The sequence below is a fragment of the Solenopsis invicta genome, chromosome 1, assembly GCF_016802725.1.
Source record: "Solenopsis invicta isolate M01_SB chromosome 1, UNIL_Sinv_3.0, whole genome shotgun sequence".
NCBI lineage: Eukaryota > Metazoa > Arthropoda > Insecta > Hymenoptera > Formicidae > Solenopsis > Solenopsis invicta.
In genome coordinates, this window is record NC_052664.1 from 29,903,056 (window position 1) to 29,930,735 (window position 27,680).

At 29.1% G+C, this 27,680-nt stretch overlaps 3 protein-coding genes and 1 long non-coding RNA gene across 10 annotated transcripts; 3 read left to right on the forward strand and 1 right to left on the reverse strand.

Annotated features, from left to right (window-relative positions):
- Positions 1–240: 240 nt before the first annotated feature.
- LOC105208081 (kinase suppressor of Ras 2) lies at positions 241–6,910 on the forward strand. Of its 3 annotated transcripts, none has more exons than XM_039452265.1 (16): positions 241–995; positions 1,498–1,635; positions 1,766–1,913; positions 2,015–2,272; positions 2,498–2,678; positions 2,811–3,220; positions 3,293–3,553; positions 3,848–3,990; positions 4,166–4,283; positions 4,363–4,604; positions 4,733–4,909; positions 5,014–5,199; positions 5,537–5,670; positions 5,757–5,891; positions 6,165–6,294; positions 6,403–6,910. In XM_039452265.1, the coding sequence occupies exons 1-16, from the start codon at positions 993–995 to the stop codon at positions 6,553–6,555; spliced, it is 2,817 nt and encodes a 938-aa protein (XP_039308199.1). In that variant the 5' UTR covers positions 241–992; the 3' UTR covers positions 6,556–6,910. The 3 variants fall into 3 exon arrangements, with proteins under 3 accessions (XP_039308199.1, XP_011176140.1, XP_011176141.1); XM_011177838.3 differs by having other exon boundaries at positions 241–576; XM_011177839.3 differs by having other exon boundaries at positions 241–576; positions 3,869–3,990.
- Positions 6,911–7,800: 890 nt separating this feature from the next.
- LOC105208082 (lys-63-specific deubiquitinase BRCC36) lies at positions 7,801–10,197 on the reverse strand. Of its 3 annotated transcripts, none has more exons than XM_011177841.3 (7): positions 9,956–10,197; positions 9,277–9,410; positions 8,975–9,179; positions 8,791–8,879; positions 8,411–8,515; positions 8,204–8,306; positions 7,801–8,089 (listed from the first exon to the last, which is right to left on the reverse strand). In XM_011177841.3, exons 2-7 carry the CDS (start codon positions 9,388–9,390, stop codon positions 7,944–7,946), a joined length of 762 nt encoding a protein of 253 aa, XP_011176143.1. In that variant the 5' UTR covers positions 9,391–9,410; positions 9,956–10,197; the 3' UTR covers positions 7,801–7,943. The 3 variants fall into 3 exon arrangements, with proteins under 3 accessions (XP_011176143.1, XP_011176144.1, XP_025989940.1); XM_011177842.3 differs by lacking the exon at positions 9,956–10,197 and adding an exon at positions 9,772–9,903; XM_026134155.2 differs by lacking the exon at positions 9,956–10,197 and adding an exon at positions 9,584–9,707.
- Positions 9,848–21,409, forward strand: LOC105208083 (protein spinster). Of its 3 annotated transcripts, XM_011177844.3 has the most exons (11): positions 10,218–10,825; positions 10,919–11,164; positions 11,315–11,511; positions 12,348–12,499; positions 13,320–13,523; positions 14,054–14,188; positions 14,714–14,975; positions 15,055–15,153; positions 15,225–15,438; positions 17,443–17,535; positions 19,427–19,554. In XM_011177844.3, exons 2-10 carry the CDS (start codon positions 10,966–10,968, stop codon positions 17,493–17,495), a joined length of 1,515 nt encoding a protein of 504 aa, XP_011176146.1. In that variant the 5' UTR covers positions 10,218–10,825; positions 10,919–10,965; the 3' UTR covers positions 17,496–17,535; positions 19,427–19,554. The 3 variants fall into 3 exon arrangements, with proteins under 3 accessions (XP_039308204.1, XP_011176146.1, XP_011176145.1); XM_039452270.1 differs by lacking the exons at positions 10,218–10,825; positions 17,443–17,535 and adding an exon at positions 9,848–9,981 and having other exon boundaries at positions 19,427–19,651; XM_011177843.3 differs by lacking the exon at positions 17,443–17,535 and having other exon boundaries at positions 10,220–10,825; positions 19,427–21,409.
- Positions 21,410–26,448: 5,039 nt separating this feature from the next.
- Positions 26,449–27,350, forward strand: LOC120360061. Its single transcript, XR_005576710.1, has 3 exons — positions 26,449–26,638; positions 26,862–26,928; positions 27,198–27,350. It is a non-coding gene; the product is annotated as an uncharacterized LOC120360061 (long non-coding RNA).
- Positions 27,351–27,680: the final 330 nt, after the last annotated feature.

The following is a 27,680-nucleotide window of genomic DNA, read 5'->3' on the forward strand; positions in this document are numbered from 1 at the left end:
CACGATCTTAAATATAAAATCGTATTATGAATACTGCTGAATTGACTTTTCTTTCCAATTTTTACATCGTAATTTTCTTTCTTCTCTGAAGACTAAGTTTAACATGATTGGTTTATACATTCAGGTCTGGTGGAAATTAAGAGCAAGAACCAATCGTATTAAAGAACCTCACACAGTTACAAAGCTGCTATTTCTGCTGAACACAGCCAATGAACTTGCTGTCTTCTGGACAGGCCGGTGGCACCGATTGACGTCACCGACAGGCGGCCAAGATGGTTGCCAATGTTGATAAGTGGTTTGATTACACGGCGGAGCGGTAACGATAAACGCCCGGACAGGGGTATCAAGCGTGGTCGACGTTATGCTCGTGAAGTGAAATTCCGTACCGATGAGAATCCGCGCGTTGGGTTGGCCGTCGCGCGAGGAATGGCAGCCTATGGAGATGTGGAGAAAGTACGACGTACTATGGACGTCGCGCAGACCATGATCAATTTCACCGCCGATCAACTCGACGATTTGCGGACACAGTGCTCCGTTGCCGCGGAGGTCACCCAGCAAGAGATACGGAGGCTGGAGGTGAGGGGGCCCCTCGAAAATCGAAGCCCGGCCGTACCTCGCGCGCGAATGTCAGGACCGGGTCTGCCCGTCGACGTCTGATCATCGCGGGCCCCCGGCGTCTCCGTTGATCGTCAACGAGTTGCAACTATGCTGCTTCGGCGTCGTTTAGAACCTCGAGAATCTCTGGACCTCCGTCACGTCGGCAGGAACGCCGACAAATCTCGCTCCCCCACCGTGCCCCGCGATACAGCAGCGTCAGCTGTTTATATTTGTTTACATTGTTCTTGAGAATATCTTCCTGCCGTTTCCAATCTGTGAATGAGAAATTTGTGATATCACTTCATTAAAAGACACAGATAATATCGCTTAGAACTTATTTGCAATTTTTGGAATTATATTTATGATCGTAACTCCAAAATCACTCGAGATTTTTTATGGTGAAAATTTATGGTCTTAAGAGAATTATTATATTTGATATTTAATATACACGATTTTTATTCTTAGTATAAAATGTGCAATACGTCGTGTTCGAGCGTTGTATGCTTATTTTGAATAAATACCTTGTTTCCAGTCTGTGATTGAAAAACTTGTGATGTCATTCCATTGAGAGATATAGACAATATTACTTAAAACTTGTTCCCAATGTTTAAGATTACAATGTATCAATTATTTAAGATGTTTTAGTAGTAGAAATTTAAAAAAATCTTGAAAGTTACATTTGTTAAAAGTAACTATTATTTTTGACACATGTGTTTAAAAATATTATATTTTTATTTTTAATAACATAGAATTATAGAAAAATAACAAATGATTAAAATTGATACATATACCTAAATTATTTAGCTTTGTAGGGATTAATAATATTAATAAGCGTCATAATTGCTTTATAATAAATAAGCTCTATATTTAAACTATCTATATATTTAAATATTTTTATAGGGGAAATTAATAAAATTGTACTCCAAACAACTTGCGGCAAAGTCTAAATTGGTCAATCCATTACCACCAGACATGATAGAATATCCATCGTTACAACTATGGTTGCGGGTAGTCGGTCTCACCCAGGACTCAATTGAGGTAACAATACAATATATGAATATGAGCAATTTGTTAGAAGTTTTATACGTTATTTTACTTTAATCTAAAAATAAGTTTAAATAACATCAAGTCTTAATTTGTTTTCCTTTAATCTGCTATAATATTTTAGTTGGTTTGTTCTCAAGTTAATACTCTTGAGGATCTGAGAGAGAAGTCTGAAGATGAATTAAACAGTATGTTAGATGAACATGATACATACTACAAGGAAGAATGTCGTAGGCTTTGTAAAGCATTGGAAAATTTATGGCGATATACGGGTGATTATAAAATTTATTATTGTAGAAAAAATGATTTTATTTGTATAAATGAATAACAAAACAGCACATATATGTATATTTTACCATTATGTTTTCATCAGATGTTCTGATAAATGGAGGTATGGAGAATAATGATTTGGACTTATACTGGGATTCTTGGGACAGTTATCATTTGCGCAAGGAACTTTCTAAGCCAGATTTATCTACTGCTGCAGAGTGTTCCATTCCATCAGAGAATAGCATTCCATATCATAATAACAACAATGATCCATTATCACCAGCTTCCGCATCTTTTAATGAAATTGAAGTGATATTAAATGATCCTCCTTATAGCCCTTTATTACCAAAACAAGAATGCGGTAAGTTTGAAGAAAAAAATGTTTTTTTAATTATTTTTTGTATTTTGTTATATATCAGATTGTATGAATTGCTTTTTAATATGATAAAAATTCAGCTGAAGATATATATTTGATATAATGTTATTTTAATGTTATTACAATATTCTTATATTATAATATTTATATTATTAGTCTACTCACAATGTATAACTTATCTACAAATGTATAAATTTTTCTTGGTTATAGAAGTTAAATCTGTAGAAGTTAAATCTCCATCAACTCCTCCTCCACGTAAAAAACATCTGATTTTACAAAATAGCGCATTGCAATCTGAAGTGCTTCCGTTAGTTAAGTCAAAATCACATGAATCACAATTGATAAGTCGTCCTGATAATATACAACTTGATAATGATGATACATTATTTAGGTAACACCACTCAGAATGGTTTATTATGTAATGTGTTTTTATCATATGTTATTTTAATTATATTACAATTTTATAAACTTAATTTTAATAAAATATTTATTTTTTAAATATATTAACAATATACGTTTTTAGTTTTAGAATTAATTCTTCTACAGAGAAAAAAAGTGATTCTCTTGTAAAAAAGGATCTACCGCCAGAACAAAGTTTAGATTGTAGTGCAACAGACTCTGGAAAAGAAGAAAGTTTTTTGTCCAATAGTAATAGTCCCATTAAATCACCTATTAAGTCAGCAGTCATATCGCCTATTAAATCTCCTTTAAAATCTCCTTTAAAATCTCCTCTAAAATCTCCTCTAAAATCACCTCTCAAATCACCAATTAAATCGCCTGTTAAATCGCCTATAAAATCCCCGGTAAAATCCCCTGTAAAATTCCCTGGTAAATCACCCGTTAAAACATCTGTTAAATTTTTTAAATCACTACCACCACCACCAATCTGTACCGCAAATATAGCAGGAAGTGATGCCAGCCATGCGAGATCAGGTGTGTAAGAAAGATAAGCTTTTTAATATTATATTTCATAAAAAATTAATATTATTTTGTTCTATTTTTTAGAACCAAATCTCCAAGTGCCAAAATCTCCATCTACTCCTACTGTGACTCGCGGCATAGGTCATGCAATTGCTCATCGTTTTACCAGATCTTTTAACGTGATGACAGATTGTGACTATTGTGAGAAACCAATGTTTATGAACGTTTTAAAATGCAAGGAGTGTAAATATCGATGCCACCGAGAATGTGCAACCAAAGTAGCCCTTTGTTGTGGCCTACCTCATCAACTCTTTGCTGAGTTTCAACGAACTATACAATCTGAGAGTGCGTAAAAGCTTTACAACTTTACAATGCTAATCATTGTGTCTAAACTTTCTTTTTATATTTTCTTTAAGTTATACTACAAAGTTTCTTTAAAAGCAACAAACATTTAATGACTTCTGCACACTGGAGGCGGTAACGCTTACTGCACGGCAAGAAGCGGCGCGATAGCTAACCAAATCTCCTATTGTACAGAAAAATAAAAAAAAAACTTTGGTGCGCCAATTTCCGTCATGCAGCAACCGTTACCGCGTTCAGTGTGCAGAAGCCATAAGTCATAAAAACAAATTATTATAGATTCATTGAATGTTTCCCCAGTATTGAAGAGGCCTGGCACATCGTATGTGGCATCTTTGAATAATATAGATTTATTACCTTCTTTAAGTCGCAGAGACAGAAGACGGTCATATACACAATCTTCTATGAATATACCTTTTCACGTATGTTACAATTGAATATTTTTTAGTAAACTTTTTAAAATATATCACAAGTAATATGTAAGTAGATTTTTAATATACGACTTAAATGTGCTGATGTTTTATATTGCACAATACATATTTGATGATTTGATACAAACAGGACGATGCACAAATAATTGTTATTTGCATTTATTAGGGTGAGTCTAGTTTAAATTCATTGAGTTGTAACCGCTCAACACCTTCTAGTCCAGCATTGCTATCAGCCAGTATTAGCCACAGTACACATTCGTTTCTAAAACAGTTTCATTTTCCAGGTAAAGGCATTTGTTATCATGATTTATAGCTTTATTTTTGAGATATTGATAATTGACATATTATTTATTTTGTTTTTAGATGTCCTGATTAAAAAAGAGGCATTATCTGAACTGCTTGACAAGAAATATAGATCTGAATCAGCAATTGTGAATGAAAAGAGAAGAAAAAGTGATATACAAGATGATAAACAAGAAGATGAAAGTGTTTTGAAAAATAATATCGCAGAATCAGGGGTGCAAAAGAGAATTGATTCCCAGGAATCTCTAAGTTCTGACAGCGAAATCGCTGTAGATGCATGCCATCGGCCTCGACAAAATAGTGTATGTATTTACTTTAATATTTTGATAAAAATATAAAATGTTTTATAAAATAACTTGATTATAAATATTTTGTATTATATTATATTATATTATATTATATTATATTATATTATATTATATTTTATCAGATAATGATGCAAGAATGGGATATTTTATATGATGAATTAAAAATTAGAACTATAATTGGAAAAGGAAGATTTGCTTCAGTATATAGAGGGTATTGGCATGGAGATGTTGCAATTAAAATTTTAAATATGAATTATTACTCGGAAGATGAGAAGACATTAGAAACATTCAGAGTAGAGGTAAGAATGATTATGATGATTATATAAAAATATGAAATTATTACTAATAAAAGATATTTTATCATTAAATAATGATAGATATTTTATATTTTTTATTATTATAGGTAGCTACATTCCGAATAACACGACACGACAATCTAATATTATTTTTGGGTGTTTGTACAAAGCCTCCTCAACTGGCTCTAGTGACTAGTTTGTCTAGAGGCATATCACTTTATACTTGTCTTCATTTACGAAAAGACAGATTTACTTTGGCTCAACTTAATTCTATAGCTCAACAGATTTGTCAGGTAAATATACATTTCGTGTGTAAATATGTAAACATTTTTAAAATCATTTTTTAAGTCAAGTTATCCGTATGCATATAATTATACTATTAATTGAATAAAATTAATATATTAAAAATGGTATTAAGTATAAATAAAATGTAAATTTTAAGGTATTAAAAATTTTATTAAGAAGTTAGAAATATTTAAATAATTGATTACATCCAAGATAGCACAAATCTCTTAAAAACATCCATAGGACATTGTAAAAATGTACATTCGACATTAGAACATCTTATAGACGTTCGTTAGATCGTGTGCTATCTGGAAATGATGTAATTGTAACAATTTTATTTTATAGGGTATGAAATATCTCCATTCTCGTGACATAATACACAAGGATCTTAGAAGCAGAAACGTATTTGTAGAAAATGGAAAAATTTTGATATCAGATTTCGGTCTGTTTAATATTACCAAATTGTGCCATGGAAATAGGTAAAATTATGTCTTACAGAATAAAATTTATTTAGCAAGAATAAATTTTATTCTAATATTTAAGCTCATTTTATATAAATATTTAGGAAAGGAGAAGCATTGCATATCCCTCCGGGTTGGTTATGTTACTTATCACCAGAAATTGTTCGACGACTAAAACCACTAAATCGAGGTCAGGATAAGTTACCATATTCAGTTGCTTCTGATATTTATGCATTTGGGTTAGTACTTTTTAATATTTAAATATGCAATTTTAAGATTAGTTTGAAAGTTATAAAATATATTTAAACATTTATATATTATATAACAAAAAAAATTATAAAATAATTGTGTTACTTATTGCTTATTACAATAGCGTACTATTGTAATAAGCGACGATTTTAAAAAGATATACATATACATACAAAATTAAAAAAAATATATATAACAAATTTCATATTTAAAATATAAATATATAAAATCAATGGAAAATAAAAAAAAATGCTTTTTGTTAGGACTGTCTGGTATGAATTATTATGTGGTGAGTGGCCCTTTAGAGGTCAACCCACCGAAGCTATTATTTGGCAAGTTGGAAAAGGAATGAAACAATCTTTAGCCTATTTGCAAGCTTCCCGTGATGTAAAGGTATATATGAAAATTTAGAACAAATGTATATTTATACAATCTGTATATTTGTTTGTTCTATTTTATGCATTATTTGCAAAAATTATGGAAATTTCCAATTTTTTATAGGATGTTTTAATGTATTGTTGGTCATATAATCCAAGAAACCGTGTTGACTTTATGGAGATAATAACTCTACTCAAAAAGCTGCCTCGCAAAAAGTTAGCGCGTAGTTCCTCCAATCCTACAAATTGTTCTCGTTCTGCAGAATCCATGTTTTGAACATATTTATTTAAATATACTGTTGTTCTTATAATGTAAATAAAGGATTATTGACCGATCTTTGTTCAGAAGAAGCAAAATAAAAATTACTAAAAGATTCGCGCTTGTTTGTACTATTAATTTATTAAAATGTGCAAAAAAGCATTTTAATACAATAATTGTAAAAATGTTAAATTGTTGCGAATTAAATACATATCTTTTTTGTGAATAAAATCATAATACTAAAGTCTCTTTAAGAAGAGATATGTATATATTTGTGGCTTATATTTATTAAATATATGTAAATATCTTTTGTATTATATAAAATCTACAAACATCTGTAAATAAGTAATATATATATATATATTTTTCAAAACAAGCATTTTTATATATGTATTATAAAACAACTCTTCAGCACATATTTTAAAAAATTGAACTTTCGTTTTCTCAGGTAATATATCTTATTGAAAATAATAGATGATATAGACAAATTGTTTTAAATAAATTCTCTATATTATAAATAAAATTGTCAGATAGTTACATATTTATATCTATTATAATTATATTGATAAAATAAATATAAATTTTTTGCAAATTTGCATTCAAATCAATATTTATATCGTTGCCTATTCTCTGTAATTTTCTTTATTTGATATTCAATGAGAGACAAATAACTTGATCCTATATTATTATTTCATAAAAATCTCTTGTGTTCATTTTCACTAATGCAAATTAACTTTGATCTTGGCTTAACTAACTTTTTAAGTTAATTTTTTTTACCTTTTTTTAGTTTTAAAAATTAGAAAAAAATATACAGTAAGTTAAATTGAGATCAAAGTTAATCTACATTGATGAAAATTGACATTATAGTATTGGTCAAATTGGTGCACACTAAATACAGAAATTCAGCTCCAATAAACTAACCGATATAATATAAAGTTAATCTTATTTGGATGATATAAATATTATTAATAATTTCTATTCCTTATTCTAAATAATTGAGGAAATACAAATGACAGAACATATATGTATAGTACTCAACAAAACTTTTAATATATTGTGTCCTTGATATACAATGCAATTTTTTCTTATTTTAATAATATTTAAAAATTATATATTCATATATTTATATACAACATACACAATGTGTGTGTCCGTATATGTATATATTGTATATGTATGTATTGTGCAATATGAATATTTCATTATTAGTTCACAGTTTTCACTATTATTTCATTAAATTTATATATTAAACATATTGAATTTATAAAATATGCCAAATTATGAAAAATATAGTCAATTTCAATTCAGTAAATATTTTTTTTCATCTAAAGTTTCATTTTTATTATGTAAAAGTTTATTAAGAAAAACAAATTATTTATTTATCATTAGTGACTCTGAAAAAATTTTTATCCATTACACATTTTTTGTAGTTCTTGCAGTTGTCTTCGGAGATGTACAGTACGCAACTTATTTAATGCTATTCTCTTTTCAAATGTTTGTACCAAAGGTTTTGTAATAATATCTGTTATATGAACCAATGCACGTGTCCTTACTGCAAATAAAAATAATCTCTATTCATGAATTTGTTATATACTTTTACCAGACATTAAAAGCTATGTAAATTGTACTTTTATACATAAAATTTATAATAAATAGTTATACATACCAGCATTATTGTGAATACTAGCGAGAACATCTGGATGATCTTTACAGGCTTCAGCCATATCTTCTTCTTCTTGTACCAAAATTTTTGACAAGTCTGTCATTGTCTGCAAAATTATTTAATTTCTAATAGCGAGTCTTTTTTACTCCAAATTTATAATATAAATTTAGTATAAATAAATTTATAGTATAAAGAATTATAAAATCTTACTCTTAAACATCTATCTGAAATATCCGGGGTATGTACTATCTCTAATGGTATCTCTGTAGCTTCACCATTGTCCGATTGGAAACAATTTAAGAAGATTTCGTGCTCCTTAAAAAAATAAAAAAAAGCATTATATCAAAAATAGCAAATAATTTGTTATTATTACATCATTTTTTATTATCTTTTCTAATTTATCTTTATCAACAAATTTAAATTTCCACAGACTATTTGCTACACAAGTTAGATGCATGGAAAGTTTTTTTTACATTTAAAAATTCATAGGCAATATTAATTTACTTAGATAAAGATAAAAGAACTTTTTGATCACTAGTTGTAAATTTTATCTACTGATGTAGAAATTGAAATAAGAAAAATATACATACTTTTGATTCTTTGCCTTCTGAAAATACTGAAAATATTAAGCCTACAAAACTGTGATCCATTGTTTGATAAGTAGCTTGAGTTCTGACGTCTGCAAAACAAATTAATTAGAAAATTAATTCAATGTAAAAATTTTGAAATACATTATTCAAAAATGTTTTGATAAGTTAGAGTTGTGATACACACCAACGTGTGATGGGCAAACTGTAATATGTGGATGCGAATGATACCAGCCAAGGACACGCATAGGTCGATTTAATTCTACCGTTAATCGTTCAGCTTCGTTAGCAGCTTTCAATAATTGTTCTGACGAAATCTCAACTCTGTCTTTCTTCTTATCTAGACGTCGCAAAATAATAACAGCTGATATTTTTGCTACTCCACAAGCAAACTAAAAAAAGGGGATAATTAATGCTTTGATTGCCTTGTCAATTGTACGAGAAATAACAAAGAAATACTGAACATAAAGTATTGCAAGTTCCACGTACATTACCAATAAGCAAGCCCATTACTTCAAAGTTCTCTGTGGATAAAGCATGCTGCAAACACACCATATAGACATCTGTTTGCAGCTCTACTTTTTGCAGTGGAGAGTCATCCATTGTTTACGTCGATATTAATCCTACAGAAATAAAATACATGAATGAGTGTAAATAAAATTGCAACTGCTGAATTTGACAATTGTATTCGAGATATTGCAAGTAACGCTCTGATCGCTTATGCTTTCACAGTGAAAAATGAAAAGTTAAATGATAATGGGCTCTGGTGCAGCTTCAAAATTCACAGCTCTCTTACTAAAATGGGAGACACGTCACTAATGCATTTGTCTATTCCTCTGGGATTAGACAAATGTATTAGTGAAGTGTCTCCCATTTTAGTAAGAGAGCTGTTCTTAGAAGAAGCTCCTTCTAAGTTAATCCCCCCTTAATAAGACAATTACAACAGGCAGTGTGACGTGAGACGGTAATTTATGTATAACCTACGCCGCTTCTGAATTGACGCCCACGTACACACGCTGGTTCGTCCAACGTTAAATTAGGATCGTTACGTATGGGCCCATTTTGTGTTACATTTTTTCGTGCGGACTGATGTCAGTTGAACCTAGTGTACCTAGCGCGTTACTTGCATTGCCTTTAAAACACCGTCTTTTTCTCCGGCAAACAGTACCAGCGATCTGACGATCTGGAATCCAGGTAAACGGTGTGCACCTGTTAAGGCGCGTTGCAGCCGAGAGGTCAAGGTTAGACTCTTTCTCGTCGAGTCGACTTCCCGAAATTCCTTGCTTCCCCGGTTCAACGATCTCCTTGATTGCTCCGCTCCTTGATCTTTCTCTGCGATGCGATTCACCTCATTCACCTCCTCCTCACTCCTCCTCCCGCGCGGTACCGAACGCCGAGCGAGGCGCTGTGAATCCGCTGTGAATCGGATCGAGCCGATCAGGATTGATCAGCGATTTAACGAGCTGGCAAAACGTGCGGTATTTCGCGGAAGCGAGCGTCGCGATATTCGAGAAGTGCCAGCCCGAAGAGTTCAAGGGTGAATTACACGGAGTCGTGTTATGCAGACGAATCAAGCTCCCGTTATCTCGCCTCGCCTTGCCACGCGCGCGACGCGAGTCAGCTGGTGGAGATCAATTCCGATTGATCTCGCTTGATCTATGTTGTTTGTATCTTGCTGTTTATATTTTGCGACTTGTGCAGCGTAGTTAGCATCACGCCGAGACAGCGTTTGACGCGGTGACGCGTTTCGATAAGGATTTTACGCGTGAGAACGGTACATTTGGCGCGCGCCACCGTGTACGTGTCAGTACGTGTGCAGTTACCGCAGTTGCATACAGTTGCATATACGCGCTCGCGTTTACACACACGCGTACACAAACAGGCACACACGCGCGCGTATTCTCGATTTGTTTGCACAATCCCACTTTTGCCCACTTTGAAGTTCAATCAGAGGTGGTGTGATGTGTGTACTGTGACGTCCGAAGATGATCGCAGTTTTTTGTCATCGCGCGGCGGTGCAACGTCGGCAGACTTTGAGGTTATGTTTCGTCGTAGAGTAACTGGTCGTCAGATTGAGGTAGCTTAAATCGAAGATAATTTGGGTACTCATGAATTAAATTATCTCCAACAGTGCGACGCGATTAACGACGGCAGTGCTGAGGAATTTGTCATCGCGCCATGGTAGACAATCGGGCGCCCACTAACACGGAAAATAAGTATCGTACGGTAAATGCGGATCAGGACAACCCGAGGGAGACGCGCGTGAAAGCAACGATGCCTTCGGAATTGCGGTCGATTAGTGCGGCCGACTGGATCACAGTCGCAATTCTCTGCTTTGTAAATCTAATCAATTATATGGATCGTTTTACGATCGCTGGTGAGTCTTGCTTTGCTATACGAATAATGTTGAATTGATGGGAAATTGAAAAATATTTTTCAATTAATGTGATATGACAATAAATTTCCCAAATAGAGAATATCTTTCATCTCAGCTTATTTATTTAAAAAATTCAATTTCTTATTTTAGGTATGCTGTCAGATATCCAGCATGATTTTGATATTGGCAATGATAAGTCTGGTCTACTGCAAACGGCATTTATTCTGAGCTACATGGTGTTTGCGCCGTTATTTGGGTACCTAGGAGATCGTTATAATAGAAAACTTATTATGAGTGGTGGAGTATTTCTATGGTGTCTAACAACATTTATTGGTTCTTATATGAAAGTAAGTATACTTTAATAATTTAAACTAGCCTGTTTAAGTGAATTAAGTGAGTAGAGAAGAATTGCAACTGAATCTTTGATGCCTAATATTATTATTTTATATATAAATTTTTAATATATTTTTAATTTATAATTATAATTTTGTAAATTGCACACCTAACATAGTTGGACTTGAAATGCAATTGTAAACCGAAATTAGAAATAATATTGCAAACTAAATTAATCATTAATTTTAATGATGCTACAAGTGTCTTAGAATATTATAAATAATTTGTTATGAAAAATGTTACTCCAATGCAAGTTTAAATCTAGAATTATTCTTGTAATATGCATTGTATAATTTGACCAGGGTATGTAATAATATTTATCACAATGACCAGTATTATTATTAAATATGTATATTAAGGAAAAACATATTAAAAGATTAATGTGTATTATACAATAATGATTTAAACTAAACCACTTAAGTCAAAAGTTTCAGTTTACAATTGTGTTTCAAAATCAACTATGTTCAGAGTGCAGTTTGTAAAACTGAAAATGTGTATTTAAGATTTACAAGATTTATAAAATAATATTAAACACCAAGATTCAGCCTCAATCACAGTTGGTGCTCTTTTACTAATTTGTGTAAGTACAATTTTTTCATTTAGAATGAATCTTGTATTTCAAGTAATGATCAAATATAAGAATATAAGAATTGTCAAATATAAAAATCTTATATTTAATTTGGTTTATTAATATGGAGAAATGCATTGATACATCTAATTTTGTCATGTGTAATAAAATATGAATATACAATATATATTTTTTTTACTTGTAATTTTTTATTTATTTCAGACATTTGGATGGTTCCTATTCTTTAGAACACTTGTTGGCATAGGAGAAGCTAGTTACTCTACAATTGCGCCAACAATTATTAGCGATCTATTCATAAAAGATGTGCGATCTAAAATGCTCGCCTTATTTTACTTTGCTATTCCAGTTGGAAGGTACATTGATTATATGCTATATTAGAACAGGGTTGAAGAATAACACGATACTTGTAACACCGTTATCATTATAGTTATTTTTTTGACGATTATTATTTATTTTTGTCTGTGACAATAACGGTAACATCGTTACATTTTTACAGTACGAATTCGGCCATTACTTTTATCGTTCTTTGTTATTTTTATACTTATTCAATGAGTCATGCACCTCGTTAGTGCGCAAATATGCAAATACATGCAGTAAACCAGGCGCCAGTAAAGATTACATTATAACTGAAGTTATATATGAATTTTATTTATTTTTGTATTTTATAAAATATAATAAAAAATTTAAAAATTTTGCATTTTTGTATTTTAGGTTGCATTTCATTATCAGTACTGAAAATCTATAGTACATATGCAACGTAAATTATAAATTTTCTGACTGACAATGAATACTAGAATGTTCTTAATATTGATGTTTAAAAATAATAAAAATGTTTGATAAAATTTGCATTTGTAAATTACATTTTAAATTTTGATAAAGATCAGTATACTAAAAAATAAAAATATTAATATAATTATAAACAAATGTTATTAGATAAGTTTATAACACAAAGAAAAACTTACTATGTAAAAATGTAATTTTTAAATTAATATCTTATTTTTTAGCATTATAAAAGTAATGAACCGTTACTTTTTAACAAAAACAGTAACGCGTTACTTTTTAAAATTAGTAATGAATAAAATTAGTAACAAGTTTCTCTTATAAAATAACATTCTCAACCCTGAATTAAAGTATATATTTTTTAATACTTATTACATATATATGCTATTTTAGTGGTTTAGGATATATCACGGGAGGTGAAACGGCTCGTATTACTGGCAATTGGCAATGGGGATTACGTATTACTCCTATGTTAGGAATTGTAGCGATTCTTCTGTTGCTTACTTTACTGAGAGATCCTATCAGAGGCGAACGAGAAGGAGGAGTTCATTTGACGAGTACCACATGGACATATGATATCAAGGAGTTATTAAAAAAGTAATCACCAGCAATATTATTATTATTTTTTTTTATTGAAGTATGATAACTTATATAGGATTTATACTTCATGTATTAATATTTATTATAACAATGATCTATATCGTATTAGTTTAAAAATAAAATGAAACATACAAACTTTGGACAGTAGAATTTTAATTATCTGTCAGAGTGGACCAAGACTATGATGGATAATTAAACAGACAAATAATAGGACATCTAAAATAGAGCAAAAAAATTATATAAATTTATCGGGTTATCTAATTTATTTTATTATATAATACATAATCTAATAAAATTTAATTCAACTTTAATTATTACTTATTTTTGATTGAGTCAGTGAATTGTATACAAAGACTGAGTGATATACATATAACATAATTGTAACAATGCAGTGTTAAATAGAGATAGGTAATATAAAACTGGTAGTAAATTGAGTGACAGATAATAAAAATTCTATCATGTTACATCTTCTTCATAACTTGTAGTTAACATTACATTTCCTATATGTATACTGATATGATTTTTAGTTCGAGTTTTATGCTGTCTACTGCAGGATTTACTTGCGTAGCATTTGTTACTGGTGCACTGGCATGGTGGGCGCCAAGATATCTACAATTAGGTTTCCAATTACTTCCTCATGGAGCGAATGTTGATCCAGATGAGTATGTTCTTTTTATTATTTATTGTAGTTGTTTTATGTTTATTATATAAGTATCTTTCTACTTAGGACAAGGTTATCTTTTGAGATTTCGGTAAATTGAATTTATTCTAAGTTGAATAGCATGTTTCATATAAATAAAACATTATTTATGCAAAATAATTATTATTTAGACTTGGAAATGACAGAACTAAAATTTTGTTTTATCATAACTCTTAATATATCTGCTGTTATAAAATTAGATAATATTTAGCTTAAACATAGATTAACTTTAAATGATTAAAGAACAATTATTTTTTCTTAAAAATAAATTTTAATATAATTTATTTAATATATTTAGTATTACAAAATTAATATTTAATGTGGATCACTAGTTAACGAGTGCTTAATCAACTTTGTTATAGCCAACTAATTAATTTTTAGTCAATAGTCTACCGTAAATCTGAAAATTTGTAAGTTAATGTAGTCGTAAATAGAGGGATACTTATATTTTAAAAAATATATAATTATATAATTATTATTATTTCAGTGTTGCATATAAGTTTGGATTGATTGGTATGGCCTCTGGTCTAATAGGTGTGCCCTTAGGTTCTGCTATAGCACAAAAATTACGAACTTATTGGCAACAAGCTGATCCTTTGATATGCGCCATAGGTCTCCTAATAAGTGTTCCTTTACTATTCTTCGCTATGATTACTGCCAATACAAATCCTGCTCTTTGTTATACATTAATATTCTTTGGTCAGTTATCATTAAATTTGAATTGGGCTATTGTAGCAGATATATTATTGGTAAGTAACAATATTTAATATATATATATCTTTATTATTTATATTTTAATAAATTCAATTATCTTTTATTATATTACAGTATGTAGTAATGCCCACAAGAAGATCCACAGCAGAGGCATTTCAAATACTCATTGCACATGCTCTTGGAGATGCGGGCAGTCCTTACCTTATTGGACTTGTATGTAAAAACTTGTATGTAATAAACTCATTACTAATGTCACAAATAATTGATTATTAATTTTTTTTTAGATCTCAGAAGGATTAAAGTCTTCTTTCTTGCCGGATTTAAGCGTAGGAGGAGGATCTAATATTCATGACAAACAAAACATACCTGTCGAATTCCGTAGCTTACAATATGCAATGTTTCTTACAATGTTTGTAGAGGTTCTCGGTGCTTTATTCTTCTTCCTCACAGCATTGCACATACAGAAGGACAAGGCATTAGTCGACCTTGCTATCGCGGGTAAGTAAAAAATATTTAATTGATAAAATTAATGTTTAGATAACGCACTGTATTTGCATGTCCACATTGTTATTAACAGCTTGATGTTTGACATATGTATACTAATATTATCATGAATAATGTCGTAAATTTCTTATATACGTTACACATTACAGTAAGATATATTAGCACAAGTATAAATATGATTTTTGCAAGAGTAATTATTTTCTAATAGTTATTCCCAAATATTATATACATTATTATTAAGTAAAACATTGAAGCTGTGTTCACATTTTAATCGGTAAGTGCAACATATACATTAAGAGCTTGAATCAGAGATGGTTAATACCGCAGTACCACATTAATAAATTAACATAAATCACACATTACCCCTGCAGTCTAGGTCTTATTGGAATGTAAAATAAAAATTTGCAACTCTACTAAAACATTCTATTTTTGCACAGTGCATGAATTGTTCTCAACTTTGGACTTACAAGCTTTGGGACCAAAAAGAAGGTAGTATATCTACCTTTACTAATTATGGTACAGTTTAACACGTTAAGCGCCAAAAACTTTTATTTTTTATATAGAAATATGTCATACAATATAAAATAATAATTAAAAAGAAAGAGAAACATGTATTATATAAAAAATATTTGAATATTTAAATGTAATGCAATAAAATATTAATAAGATTGCAAGGATAATGGAAAAGAAATTAATTTTTATTTATATATTTAATTTAGTTATTATAGTAATTTTTCCATTAATTTTTTATTTAAAATTGTTATTTTAATTAAAAAATTAATAAAAATATATATTGGGGTTATTTCCCAAAATTTATTAAATTTATAATTATTTTAATTATAATTGTAACTTTTGTAAACCAATAATATAAAGTATAAATATGACTTTCCGAAATACATTTTTAATTTTTTTTCAATTTTATATATCTTTAACACCGTGGCGCTTAACTTGTTAAAATTTAAGATATTTTTATATTCATTTTTTATTATGATCAATTGTTTTATCAAAGATTTTGTTTGAATCAAAAAATGTTTGTAATGTAGTCTTGAATTTTTATTTTATATTCCACCAAAATATAGATATTAAAAAGTAAAATATCTATACATTTATCTCTTTTAATATTAAATATATGTAATGTTTTTTAAAAGCTGATAGTTTAATCATATTAATTTTGTTATAATTTTCCCTATTTACATTTACGATATTGAGCTATTTAACAATGGTGCTTAACGTGTTAAAGAATACGTGGATCAGATTAATGTTAATATAATAAATTTATTATAACAATTTTCAAACCACAAATAACATATTTAAATTTATAGTACACTGATCAATATATTTCATATTGATAAATCATCACTTTCTTATCATCTATTATTAACTTTTTTGTATACGTTTTTAGCTTTTCATATATTATTTTCCATACATAAATTAGTGCATTTATTCATTATTATTTATAACAAAAATAGCACTTGTATTAAAGATAACAATATCTTATTTATCTTTCTATAATTAATAATCATATTATTCTGTCTTAAAAATATATTGAATTTATCTCTTTTCCTAAGCATGACTTTTATAGGATAGTTGAAACATTCCACATACGTTGTTATAGGCATAAGAAAAGCTTTATATTTTTCTGTTTTGTTTTTAATATAAATTATATAAGAAATAATACATAATAATAATTATATTAAGAATTATATAATCCTCTTTGAAATAACAAAATTGCATTTTGTCTAAAAATTTTGTTTAAATTTAGAAACATATTATATGTTAAAATTTTTTCAATAATTTTTACAATTATTTATGCAATGTATTTGTTTTTGTATTTCAGTATTTATTTTATGTAAAATAATTAATACTTTATTATTTTTTTTATTTAAACATTTTTCAAAATGGGCTATATTTGTCATAAATACGTGATGATTTCACATGGTTCAGTCTGGAATGTGCATGTAGTTATTTTTATATAACATACAAACATCTTTCTTACAGACAAATATCTAGATACTAAGAATAATGGGCAAGCTGAATCTACGCATTTATAGATCATCACTGGGCCTCCCCTGATAATATGCTGTTTATCTGGTATATAATTTATTTTCATGATTTCATTATTCTTTTTTTTTTTTAGTTTTGATAATCAATTTAATCTAATTTCGTATAAATAATGATTTTTTTGGTAACATTTTATTATTTTTCTTGTATGTGTTGTACATATAAATAAGTTAAACAATGTTTTAAGAAGAGGAGATATTTATTGATATATATTTCAAAAAAGATATAAATATTAATTAGATTATTTTAAATAGACATAATACACAAATTGAATTTTTTAATGATTAGTTAACATGATATATTTAAATCATTTATTACATATGTTATATTTTTATATCATGCATAAATTAATAATTATTGTTTCTGTTTTTAATTTTACACGTTTATAATTATTTATTTTGAATTCTTAAAGAATTTAATTGATTTGATATTTACAAAAACAATATCTTTTTATCAAATAAGATTTAAATTTTAATATTGATTTATTAGTATTAAATTTTTGAAAAGAATTAAATTTATTTATGAAATATATGTTGACTAATCTTCCAAAAAAATTATGTATTTTTACATAATTTAATTACATTTAAAATTTAATTAAATAATTAAATTGATTATCAATTATCATTTCATACTATTTTTTTACATTGGCTTTTATAAATTATTAAATTTTTTGTTTATAATTTCTAAGACCTTTTTTATCTTTCCTATTTTTATTATTTATACTTTATAAGAATGCATGAAGAGTTTTAAATCCAGGAATATGAAGCTTTTTTTTGTTATTTATATTGTTTTGATTTTATGTTTTGCTCGTGGATGTCACAAACGGAAAATATAATTTATTAGATAATTAAGATCCATCATTATTATTACCTGTATTTAGTCATTTTTAATAATGACAAAATTTATACAAGAGTGCAATTTGAATAAAATTGTCTTTAAATAGTTACAATATGAACAGAATATAGCTCTGGCTTGATATTCCTATTATTAGATATAACATTAACACTTAAAAAATTATTTTTTACAAGTGTTTATTGAGTAGAAGAAATTATATTATGCAAATACAACAAAATTTAATGTCAAAACGATGTGATATCATTGGTGAGACTGATGAAGCTTGCCTATAAATCTATGTGTGTAATGTAACACAACTAATAGACTTTAGTTTATGTATATTTGTGGATGTATGTTATATGGATATGATACAACAATGCATGTTTTTAAAGAATTCTAATTAGAATAGAATGAACGAATCGATTTTGTTAATACAAGTTAGTTACATGATTTGTTTTATAAATGTATAATTTTATTTGTCTAGATATTTATGCTTTGCAAATTTGTCAATATGTATGTACATTTATGTTGAAAACTAAATAGATGGGATTTGCACAATTTATGCTTGGTGTTATACAATATTATTGTTGCTATATTTTTATCACATAACAGATGGATTTTAGCTTAGCTTCACACAGATGCTTGAATATTGCTTATGTATATTTGTTGTCTTTGAACATATATTGGTTGTGTGTGTACTCCACTGCTTTATTCTACTTTAGAAATTTTGTTACATCCTGTTATATCTTGTTATTACATAGGAACAAGGGTTTTCTTTATGTTTAATATTAATTATCTAAATACTATTGTTATTTAAATACTACTTGTTTATAATTGGAGAAATATAGAACATACTTCATTTAGGAGAAATATAGAATAGACTTCATCTAGGAATTTATTAACTTAGAAACTTAGAAGGAATTTTTTAAATAAAAAAATAATATACAATCTTAACACGGTAGCGCATATTTATATGTAATATTTATATATATTAATACGTAAATTAGTGTAACATGTTTAGATTTTTTTTCTGTCTGGACCTGCATATCATGTAACATGGTACGTTAATAATTTATGTTATTTTCAGGTGGAAGTCTTTCAGATTCAGTATGTATTTGCAGCGACGCAGTTAACAGCGAATTACAAAATGATGCAAATACGATAATAGAATATAATAGGCATCAAGGGGAATCGTCTGATTAGATTTTTGTAGGATCTTAATACTTTGAATAAGAGCTATTATTACGAATATGTATAGTTTGGTTCTATCAAACGTAGATATTGCTTTGATTTTATAATATAAAATTATTATTGATACAAAAAGATGTATTATATACAGATCGTATTTGCAAAGAAAGTTTTCATCTAATTATAATGAAGAGTATTCTCAGAAAGATAATTACAAGTTACCACTGTTAATAATGTACAATACATTAGATTTGCAATTAACACAGTTCTTAGAATTTGAATGCGAACATGCATATATAAATTGTACAATATTTTGAAATATTATATTTTTATAATCGCTCATATTACAAATTCATGTAATGTATTATGAAATCATCACATAATAGGTATAATTTGTACGAATAATCTTTGCGTCTAGGTTGTATTAGTAACAATTTGCATGTAAGATATTTAAATATTTTATTTAAATTTAGATGTTTGATTAATTTATTAGTACAATATTTGTATTGTTTCAGCATTATAAAATGTAAAAGATAATTACATGATTTTTCAAAAGAAATTTTCAATAATTACTGTATGAATCTAATCTTTTTTTACATAAAAACTGTAGCAATTAATTATTACTATTAAGTGTTTGGATATGTCAGAGACGTGTAGATAAAAATATTTCAATAAGTATAAATATATTGCATTTTTTTCAGAACATTAAAATATTTTTGGACTTTTTTTAGAAAAATATATTACAATGATAAAATTATTATATAATAATATTATTAATCTCAGATATTATGTATGTATATGTATGTGTATGCGTGCGCGCACCTGGGTATGTATGTATACTGGTTCGACCGTCCAGCGATCATTGTTGCTAAGCGTACAAGAAAATATTTGGAGATGTTCTCTTTGCATTGTTCCAATACCGTTTACAAACAACTTCTGTGCGTTTAGCACAGACTTTGATCGCTGGGCTGTGTTCCAAAACTGAACTACTGTAACTATAATTAACGTTAGATTTTTAATTACTTACAAGTACGATTTTGGAACCAGCATTTTGACGCATGCTTAAATTTTACAGTAAGCCGGGTAAATTCAACTATCTTTATAAATTAATAATTCGTTAACTATTGCACAAATTATAAATTTGTACAGAACTTTTTGAATTATTGTTGGTTTAGTCCGCTCTATCTGCATACGCTTTTTATGGGATATCCTGTATATGTATACACATATACGTACATATATACATACATACATACATACATACATAAATTTTAAATAATATAAATATTATAGATTATCTCAGAATTAATTATTTCTTTCTTCCAGTGATATATAAGATATTAATAAGTGATATTGATTCTTTAAAAATTTTATAATATATGAATTCTTTTTCAATATTTATATTTAATCAAATAGAAATACTGTTATATAAAATGCACATTGGGACATTATTAAAAGTTAAATAAAATCTATAAAAAGGTCTATTTTATATTAAAATTAAATAATAAATTTATATATCTATATAAAAAAAGTGCACAAAATTTATATAAAACTACTTAAGTAAAGTTTGTGATTAACTAAAATTATAAAATCTATGAAACTTTGATTTAAAAGAAAAATGTGAAATTCATTACACGTGGCCGAGAAAATACAATTATTGCAAACTTTTATTCAAACATGTATTTGATAACACTTAGCTAAGTAAACCGATAAAAGTAGTTGAATCATACACATTTTAGCACAAGATGATAGTACTTGTATAAAATATAATGTATAAAATAATAAGAAATTTGTCGAATTAATATGCATTTGATGATACTTTAATTATAGGAGAGGAATTGTATATTACGTCTTGAATTACAAATAAATCTTTTTATATACATATATGCGTAATAATGTAATAATTGTGTCAGATAACTGTATGTATCCAATATGGCCTGATATCTATATAACTTACTTGCTGTTTCTAAGTATCATAGTTATATGGTGAATTGAATTTGTTTGTAACAATTGACTGCTTAGTTTGTGTATCATCATTGACAGTGAAGACAAAAATAGGATTTTCGTAATTGTATTTCTCGTAATGTATGAGTATATTTCATGTTTCGCAGGTAAATTACTGCTTTCTATAACTATGGCTATTAATTTTTGCAGCTCATATTACTGTGATTATATATTTATATTTTATAAAACACATTTAATTTAATAAAAATAATATTGGATTACTTTATTATCTATTTTTTTAACACTTTTTGAAAAAGCGGAAAATATAAAATATTAAATATGTATGTACCTAATATGATTTAAACAATATTTTTATTTATAAAATCGTTACTGCATCCATGTAAATATTTGAAATTATTTCATTTTAAATTAATATTTAAAAATGTTTTCTTCTTCTCATCTGGCTTATCTTAGCCTTTAATTTTAACAAAAAATCAGAAAAAATCATAAAGAGCTTAGATAGACCACATATGATACAGTTATCTTATTTCTTACATATGATCTTTACGAAGAAGAAAAAAAATTATCTCGCGAATAATTCTAATCATATACATATTATATAAGTTAATCTTTCTATCGTATTATTTTATTTTTGTAGAGAATGAAGATGAATATACGTAGTAGAAAGCGCGATTAAAAACAAATTCAAAAATTTCAAAATCAATTTTCTGCTTTTAAAAATTAACAATATATTTTAAATAAAAAATGTATCTTTGTAGGATCTTCATGATATGTATTTTGCTTTATATTTTCGTGTTGATTTATGGATTTATACTAATGATGTATTTTTAATCATATGATGTTAATTTGAACTTCGTTTTCTTAGATCACCCTATATACACAGACCACCGCAGCATCGTGTAGCGTGTACCTGCAGATCGCGGTTGCGTCACAAATAAGCAGGCGAAGCCGGTATTTTTAATGGAAAGTCGAAGACGGTCTGAATAGAATGAGCTATCGGAGAGGGAAGCGACACTCGGTTTCTTTGATCAATAATGAAACTTCTCTTCGTCTTCTCACTGTCTCTCTTCCCCCGTTTTCTTTCTCTCTCTTTTTCTCATTCTCATTGTCTCTGCCCTTTTTCCATCGGTTTCTCGTTCGATCCTTAATTTCCTCTTTTCTCCTCGCATCTCCCTTGCCTCTGTCTTATCTTATACATTTTTAACCCTTATTTTGGGGGCCCCCACGTAGACACGAAGAAAGGCTCAAAGCGAGAGAGCCAAGTTTTAACAACCCTTAAGGTGTACCCCCCAAGGCCATCGGTTCTTTTTCCTCTAAATAATCCACTCGGCGATCCATTCGTGCGTGAGTCTATGGAAAAGGACTAGCCTGCATCCTTCAAGGAGCGCCATCGAATATCCATAAAGAATTTGGGTCTCCGCGAGAGGCTTCTTTAGAAGTCAATAAGAATATTAAGATTTTATTTAATACATGGTATATCGCATCGAAAATCTTTCTAAACAGAGAATCCCTGATACAGTCACAATCAATTTAATCTTAACCATTCGCAGGGCTATGTGGGGATTTAAATTTCCCACAGATAATATTTCAATTTTGAATTATTTGGTAGACGGTAATAGTACAGGAAGGATTGATCCGGTTCTTAAAAGAATTAATAGACTTCATCACTAATAATAAGTGACGCTGTATTTTATTAATCGTGTTTTGTACAATACATATAGCGATAGATGAAAGTCGAATGTAGTATGCTCTTAGCAGTTTAGGTAACATTTCTGACGAATGTTGTTTTTTGTTAAAGTAAATGAATCATGTTTTTTTTATTTTTATTTTAGTATATATAGTATTGAAATAAAATATGATTTTTTAATATGTAATATATTTAAGTAAAAAATTATTTTTGTCATAATAGAGGTATAGAAATTCAAAGCAGATGTATGTTCAAGATGAAAGAGCACTTTGCAGAGAAAATTATGTGTTCTTTGTGCAAGTGATATTAAAATTTATTTGAGTCTTCTGACAATATGAAACTGAGTAAGAAGATGACGAGAAAGATGCAGATGATGGTTTGACTCATATGCAGTAACTCGATACAATTTACCTAAAAACACTAAAATCGATCGTACGTAAAGTCTTAAAATTTGAAAAGAATCCAGACAACAGCGTATGTCTAAAAGACGCGTAAAAGATATCTTTTAGATGTCTTTTAGACATACGTGTTGTGATAAGTAATCGCCTTCTGATAAGTTAGAAAAAGGAAAATAATATGCCTTTTGCGATTGGAAATGTAATAAAAAATACTTTTTATTGCTGTGTTTCATAGCTACAAAGCAGTTTGCGAAGAGCACTCACATTGCACACATTATTTTTATAAAAATGTCTAATTTTACACATGTAATAATGCGTTATAAATATATAATTTTTTTTTAATTACTCTTGAGTGGCCATTTATAAAAAAATAGTATTAATTTTTTTACCAAAAATAATTTTCTTTTTTCTGCTATCATTTTTTCCTATTTTCTAAAAAAAAAATTACTAATTTTGAGATTGCCAAATTATTATACTTTTTCGAAGCAGACACCATTACATTATTTTTGCTCTTAAATAATAATCTTAAACTGTTTGAAACTAACAGGATTCTTTTTTATACGATTTTTTTGTATAAAAAAAAAGTTACGAATTTTTTATTGCAATAATGCATTTTCTGATTCTGCCTCAAATATAGATGTAAAAAAAAATATATTTCAGGTGATGTAATTGTACATATTCCGTTGAAAAAGTTTAAGAGAATTTTTTCAGATTTTAGAGTTTGAATATCCTTTGTAAAATCGTCTTTCTACAACCCAGGTGATCTGGCTACGCAATAAAAAACAAGGTAATCTGTGAAGGATTAAGAACAATTTTGTAAACAAATGTTATTTTTTTACATAACTTTCAATTTTCAAATTATGTTAGCAAATAATATTTACAAAAAGTAATATTACACAGTTTTAAGATCAATCTTTTAGTATTAAAAAATATAATTTTGTTGTTTATTAATCTATTTACATTCATAAAACACAATTTTTCAAATCTTTCATTTCCTACGTTGAAGACTCCGCAATTTCAAGAGGAAATCGATTTTAAATTGATTAAAGAACTTCTCAATTAAAATCTGACGAGATTAAAGTAGAATATCATGGATATTTAATAACAGTGGTAATTTTTATTCGTTTAAATATTTTTTGCTATTTTCTTAATTATGGAAATTTGTAGCTAAATATATTTAATTATAGCCCTTTTGGAAATTGTTTCAGTTTGTACATACAAAAATTTACATTTAATGTATCAACAGATTTATTTTCGAATTTTTTAATCAAAAGATAGCAAGGAAAAGAAGCATACTAACAATATAGTTAATAAACATCAATATAAATTGATATGTATTATAAAATACAGAAATATATCCAATGTACAAAATAATGATATTTGTGACGCCTCCTCAATTTTTCAAACGTAGCTTCGTAGCGAGCGAAGCTATCGAGTAAGATCGACTTTTTGTCGTCCCTCCGCAATTTTTTCGAACAGCCCTGTGTCCAATGATGGGAACAGTGGAACATGAAGCAACGCCAAGAGGGGGGAACGTCAGGGTGAGGCTGGCACAAAGAAAAGCGCGGGGGCGAGGGATGAGGAGAGATTGCCGCGGTGCGGGATAATGCTTAACAAGCCGACTTGAAAGGACAGCCGCCATTTTGAGTCAATACTTGAAAGTCTTTGCTCATTAAGAATATTTTACATCTACCTTCCACACGCGACCGACGTCGCTGTTGCCTCCCTATAACCGACGCCATCTCCGCTCCTCTTTCTCGCCTCCGCGCTCGGACTTTCTTTTTCTTTTCGTCCTCTCTTGCCCTCGGCTTCGAGAGTCGTTCTCTTCCTCCTCTTCCTCCTCCTCCTCCTCCTCCTCCTCCTCCTCCTCCTCCTCCTCCTCCTCTTTCTCGTCTTCCTCCTCCGCCTCGCGCAGGGGTGGCTGCACCCTCGAAGATGGAACTTATTTACGCGGCACTCGGAGCACGCTCCACCGTCGCGACCCCGTAGCCGACCCTCACCCCTAGCGTTTCGATCTGGTCTCCCCTTTGCCACGCTAACACGGTGCCCCCGCCTCATCGCCCTCGCCCTCATCCTCATCGGGCATGCAGCAGCCACTGGGTAAGGTAGGGTGGCCAGTGCCAACCCCGTATCCCCGTTCTCTCGACGAGGGATGGAGAAATCTCCGACTTCACCATGGGGGCCCACCTTCGCGCGCCCTTCCAGCAACGACGGGTAAACACCGTCCCATCTCGCGGCGTTTTTCCTAATTCCTACCCAATTTCGCTTTTAGCATTTCAATTTCTACCTTCCTCCCTCCCCTACCTCCGATTTCCCCTGCTCGCCGCGTCGGAATGACGGATTATCGTCGGACGAGCGAAGACTCGATAGGAAAGAACCCTGTGGGCGAATAGATGAGCGAAAATGACGAATAGCTGCACACGATGGATGAATGTTTATCGTGAATCTGCGACAAGTTTCTTTGAATCTAATGTAATAGCAAATTTTGTTTGTTTCGTTGACGATGCGCATTATTATGTCATATTTATATTATAAGATTTTTACTGTTTTATAAATTCTAAATTTCAAATTTGAAATAGTCACTTAAAAACGATTTTTATAATATAAAGATATAAGATTAGGATCTGCTATTTATTATGAATCTAGAGAACCAGTTTAAGGTTCTTCAAGTATAAATAAAAATATTTATACATTTTTGTAAACTTTATATAAGATATTTATTATTTGCCACTTTATATAAGATACTTATTATTTGCACTTTCGTTCTTTATTTTAATCATTCATTTGAATTTAAATGAACATTAGAGCAAAAAAATTTTTGTTTGTAAAACTGACCTTATGCTTAAAACAGATTTTGAACAATTAAATTTTATTCTCTTAACATCTATTTAATGTATGTACGAATAAAATTCTAGAAGCCAAATAATTTTTTAAAATATTAATTATTTTGAGCGCTGCTATAATTTTTCTTTTACTTGTATGTTACAGATTAAATCTGCAGAATCTAAGAGGATGTAGAAACCATCGGGAGGCATCGGCACCTCAGCAGAGGAACCTTTGGGTGAGTTATTTATTTTTTGTTTATTATTTGCTATTAATTATCTTATTCTTTTTTCTTTATTTTAATCGTCGATTCGAATTTTGTATAAAGAAGTTTTAAAAAATTATATTTTATTAATATCTATTTAAAGTATGAATAAAATTCAATAAGCTACACAATTATTCTTTAGAATGTTAAGCTTTTTGAGCGCTGCTATAACTTTTTTTATACTTGTATGTTACAGATTTACAGGATCTGAGAGGAGGAGGAAGCCTGGATGAGGCATCTGGCCTCGGCGGAGCAATCTTGAAGTAAATATTTTTTATTTATATAAAATTAATAGTCTTTTTTTATTCAATTTTGTTTCCATAAATTAAAAAATACTTAAAGAAAGAAGAATCATACACACTTGTATAGAAATTGAATTTTGTGAAGGTATTTTTTGGATATAATGATTAAATTACTAAATATCTAATTGAAAGTTAAATTTTAAAAGTTTGATGTGATTGTCAGAATTAACTTTTAAAATATTGATTATCTTGAGCGCAATTTTAATTTTTAAATCTTGTTTGTGTTACAGTATCATCGCAGCTTCGTGGTTGAGTAACTCCGCTGGTTGCGCATCGGGTCGGTGAGTCAAAAAACAATTTTTATTTTCTTATTTTAATGCTTAAATATCCTGCGCAGGACAAAAGAGGATAATGAAAGAAAGAGTTTGGTAATAACTATCAAATGTTGGGTGAAATAAATTGAAATAATTATATATTTGATTAATATAATAAGAAATAATTTTACTTTTCTAAATTTTTTGTAAACATTATTAAATTGGATAATACTTGCTAAATGTTTAGAAAAGTAAAATTATTTTTTGAAACATTTTTATATTAATCAAATGTTTAATTGGCATTATTTCATTCAACATTTGATAGATATTACAAACTTTTTTCTTCAGTAGACCTAAATAATTTTTTCGAAGGGGAAACCGAATACCCAATCGCGTGCGATCGGTTTGGGAGTGCCACGTAAAATGAATAAATAACCAAATGCCATCGCGCGATCGTAA

Coding starts and splice junctions, on each gene's coding strand:
- LOC105208081 (XM_011177838.3), top strand. CDS start 283: ATGTTGATAAGTGGTTTGATTACACGGCGGAGCGGTAACGATAAACGC. Junction 577..1,497: donor AAGAGATACGGAGGCTGGAG/GTGAGGGGGCCC, acceptor ATATTTTTATAG/GGGAAATTAATAAAATTGTA. Junction 4,910..5,013: donor TAGAAACATTCAGAGTAGAG/GTAAGAATGATT, acceptor TTATTATTATAG/GTAGCTACATTCCGAATAAC.
- LOC105208082 (XM_011177841.3), bottom strand. CDS start 9,390: ATGGATGACTCTCCACTGCAAAAAGTAGAGCTGCAAACAGATGTCTAT. Junction 8,880..8,974: donor AGTTTGCCCATCACACGTTG/GTGTGTATCACA, acceptor TTTGTTTTGCAG/ACGTCAGAACTCAAGCTACT. Junction 8,090..8,203: donor TAGTATTCACAATAATGCTG/GTATGTATAACT, acceptor TTTTATTTGCAG/TAAGGACACGTGCATTGGTT.
- LOC105208083 (XM_039452270.1), top strand. CDS start 10,966: ATGGTAGACAATCGGGCGCCCACTAACACGGAAAATAAGTATCGTACG. Junction 11,512..12,347: donor TTATTGGTTCTTATATGAAA/GTAAGTATACTT, acceptor TATTTATTTCAG/ACATTTGGATGGTTCCTATT. Junction 15,439..19,426: donor AGTCGACCTTGCTATCGCGG/GTAAGTAAAAAA, acceptor TGTTATTTTCAG/GTGGAAGTCTTTCAGATTCA.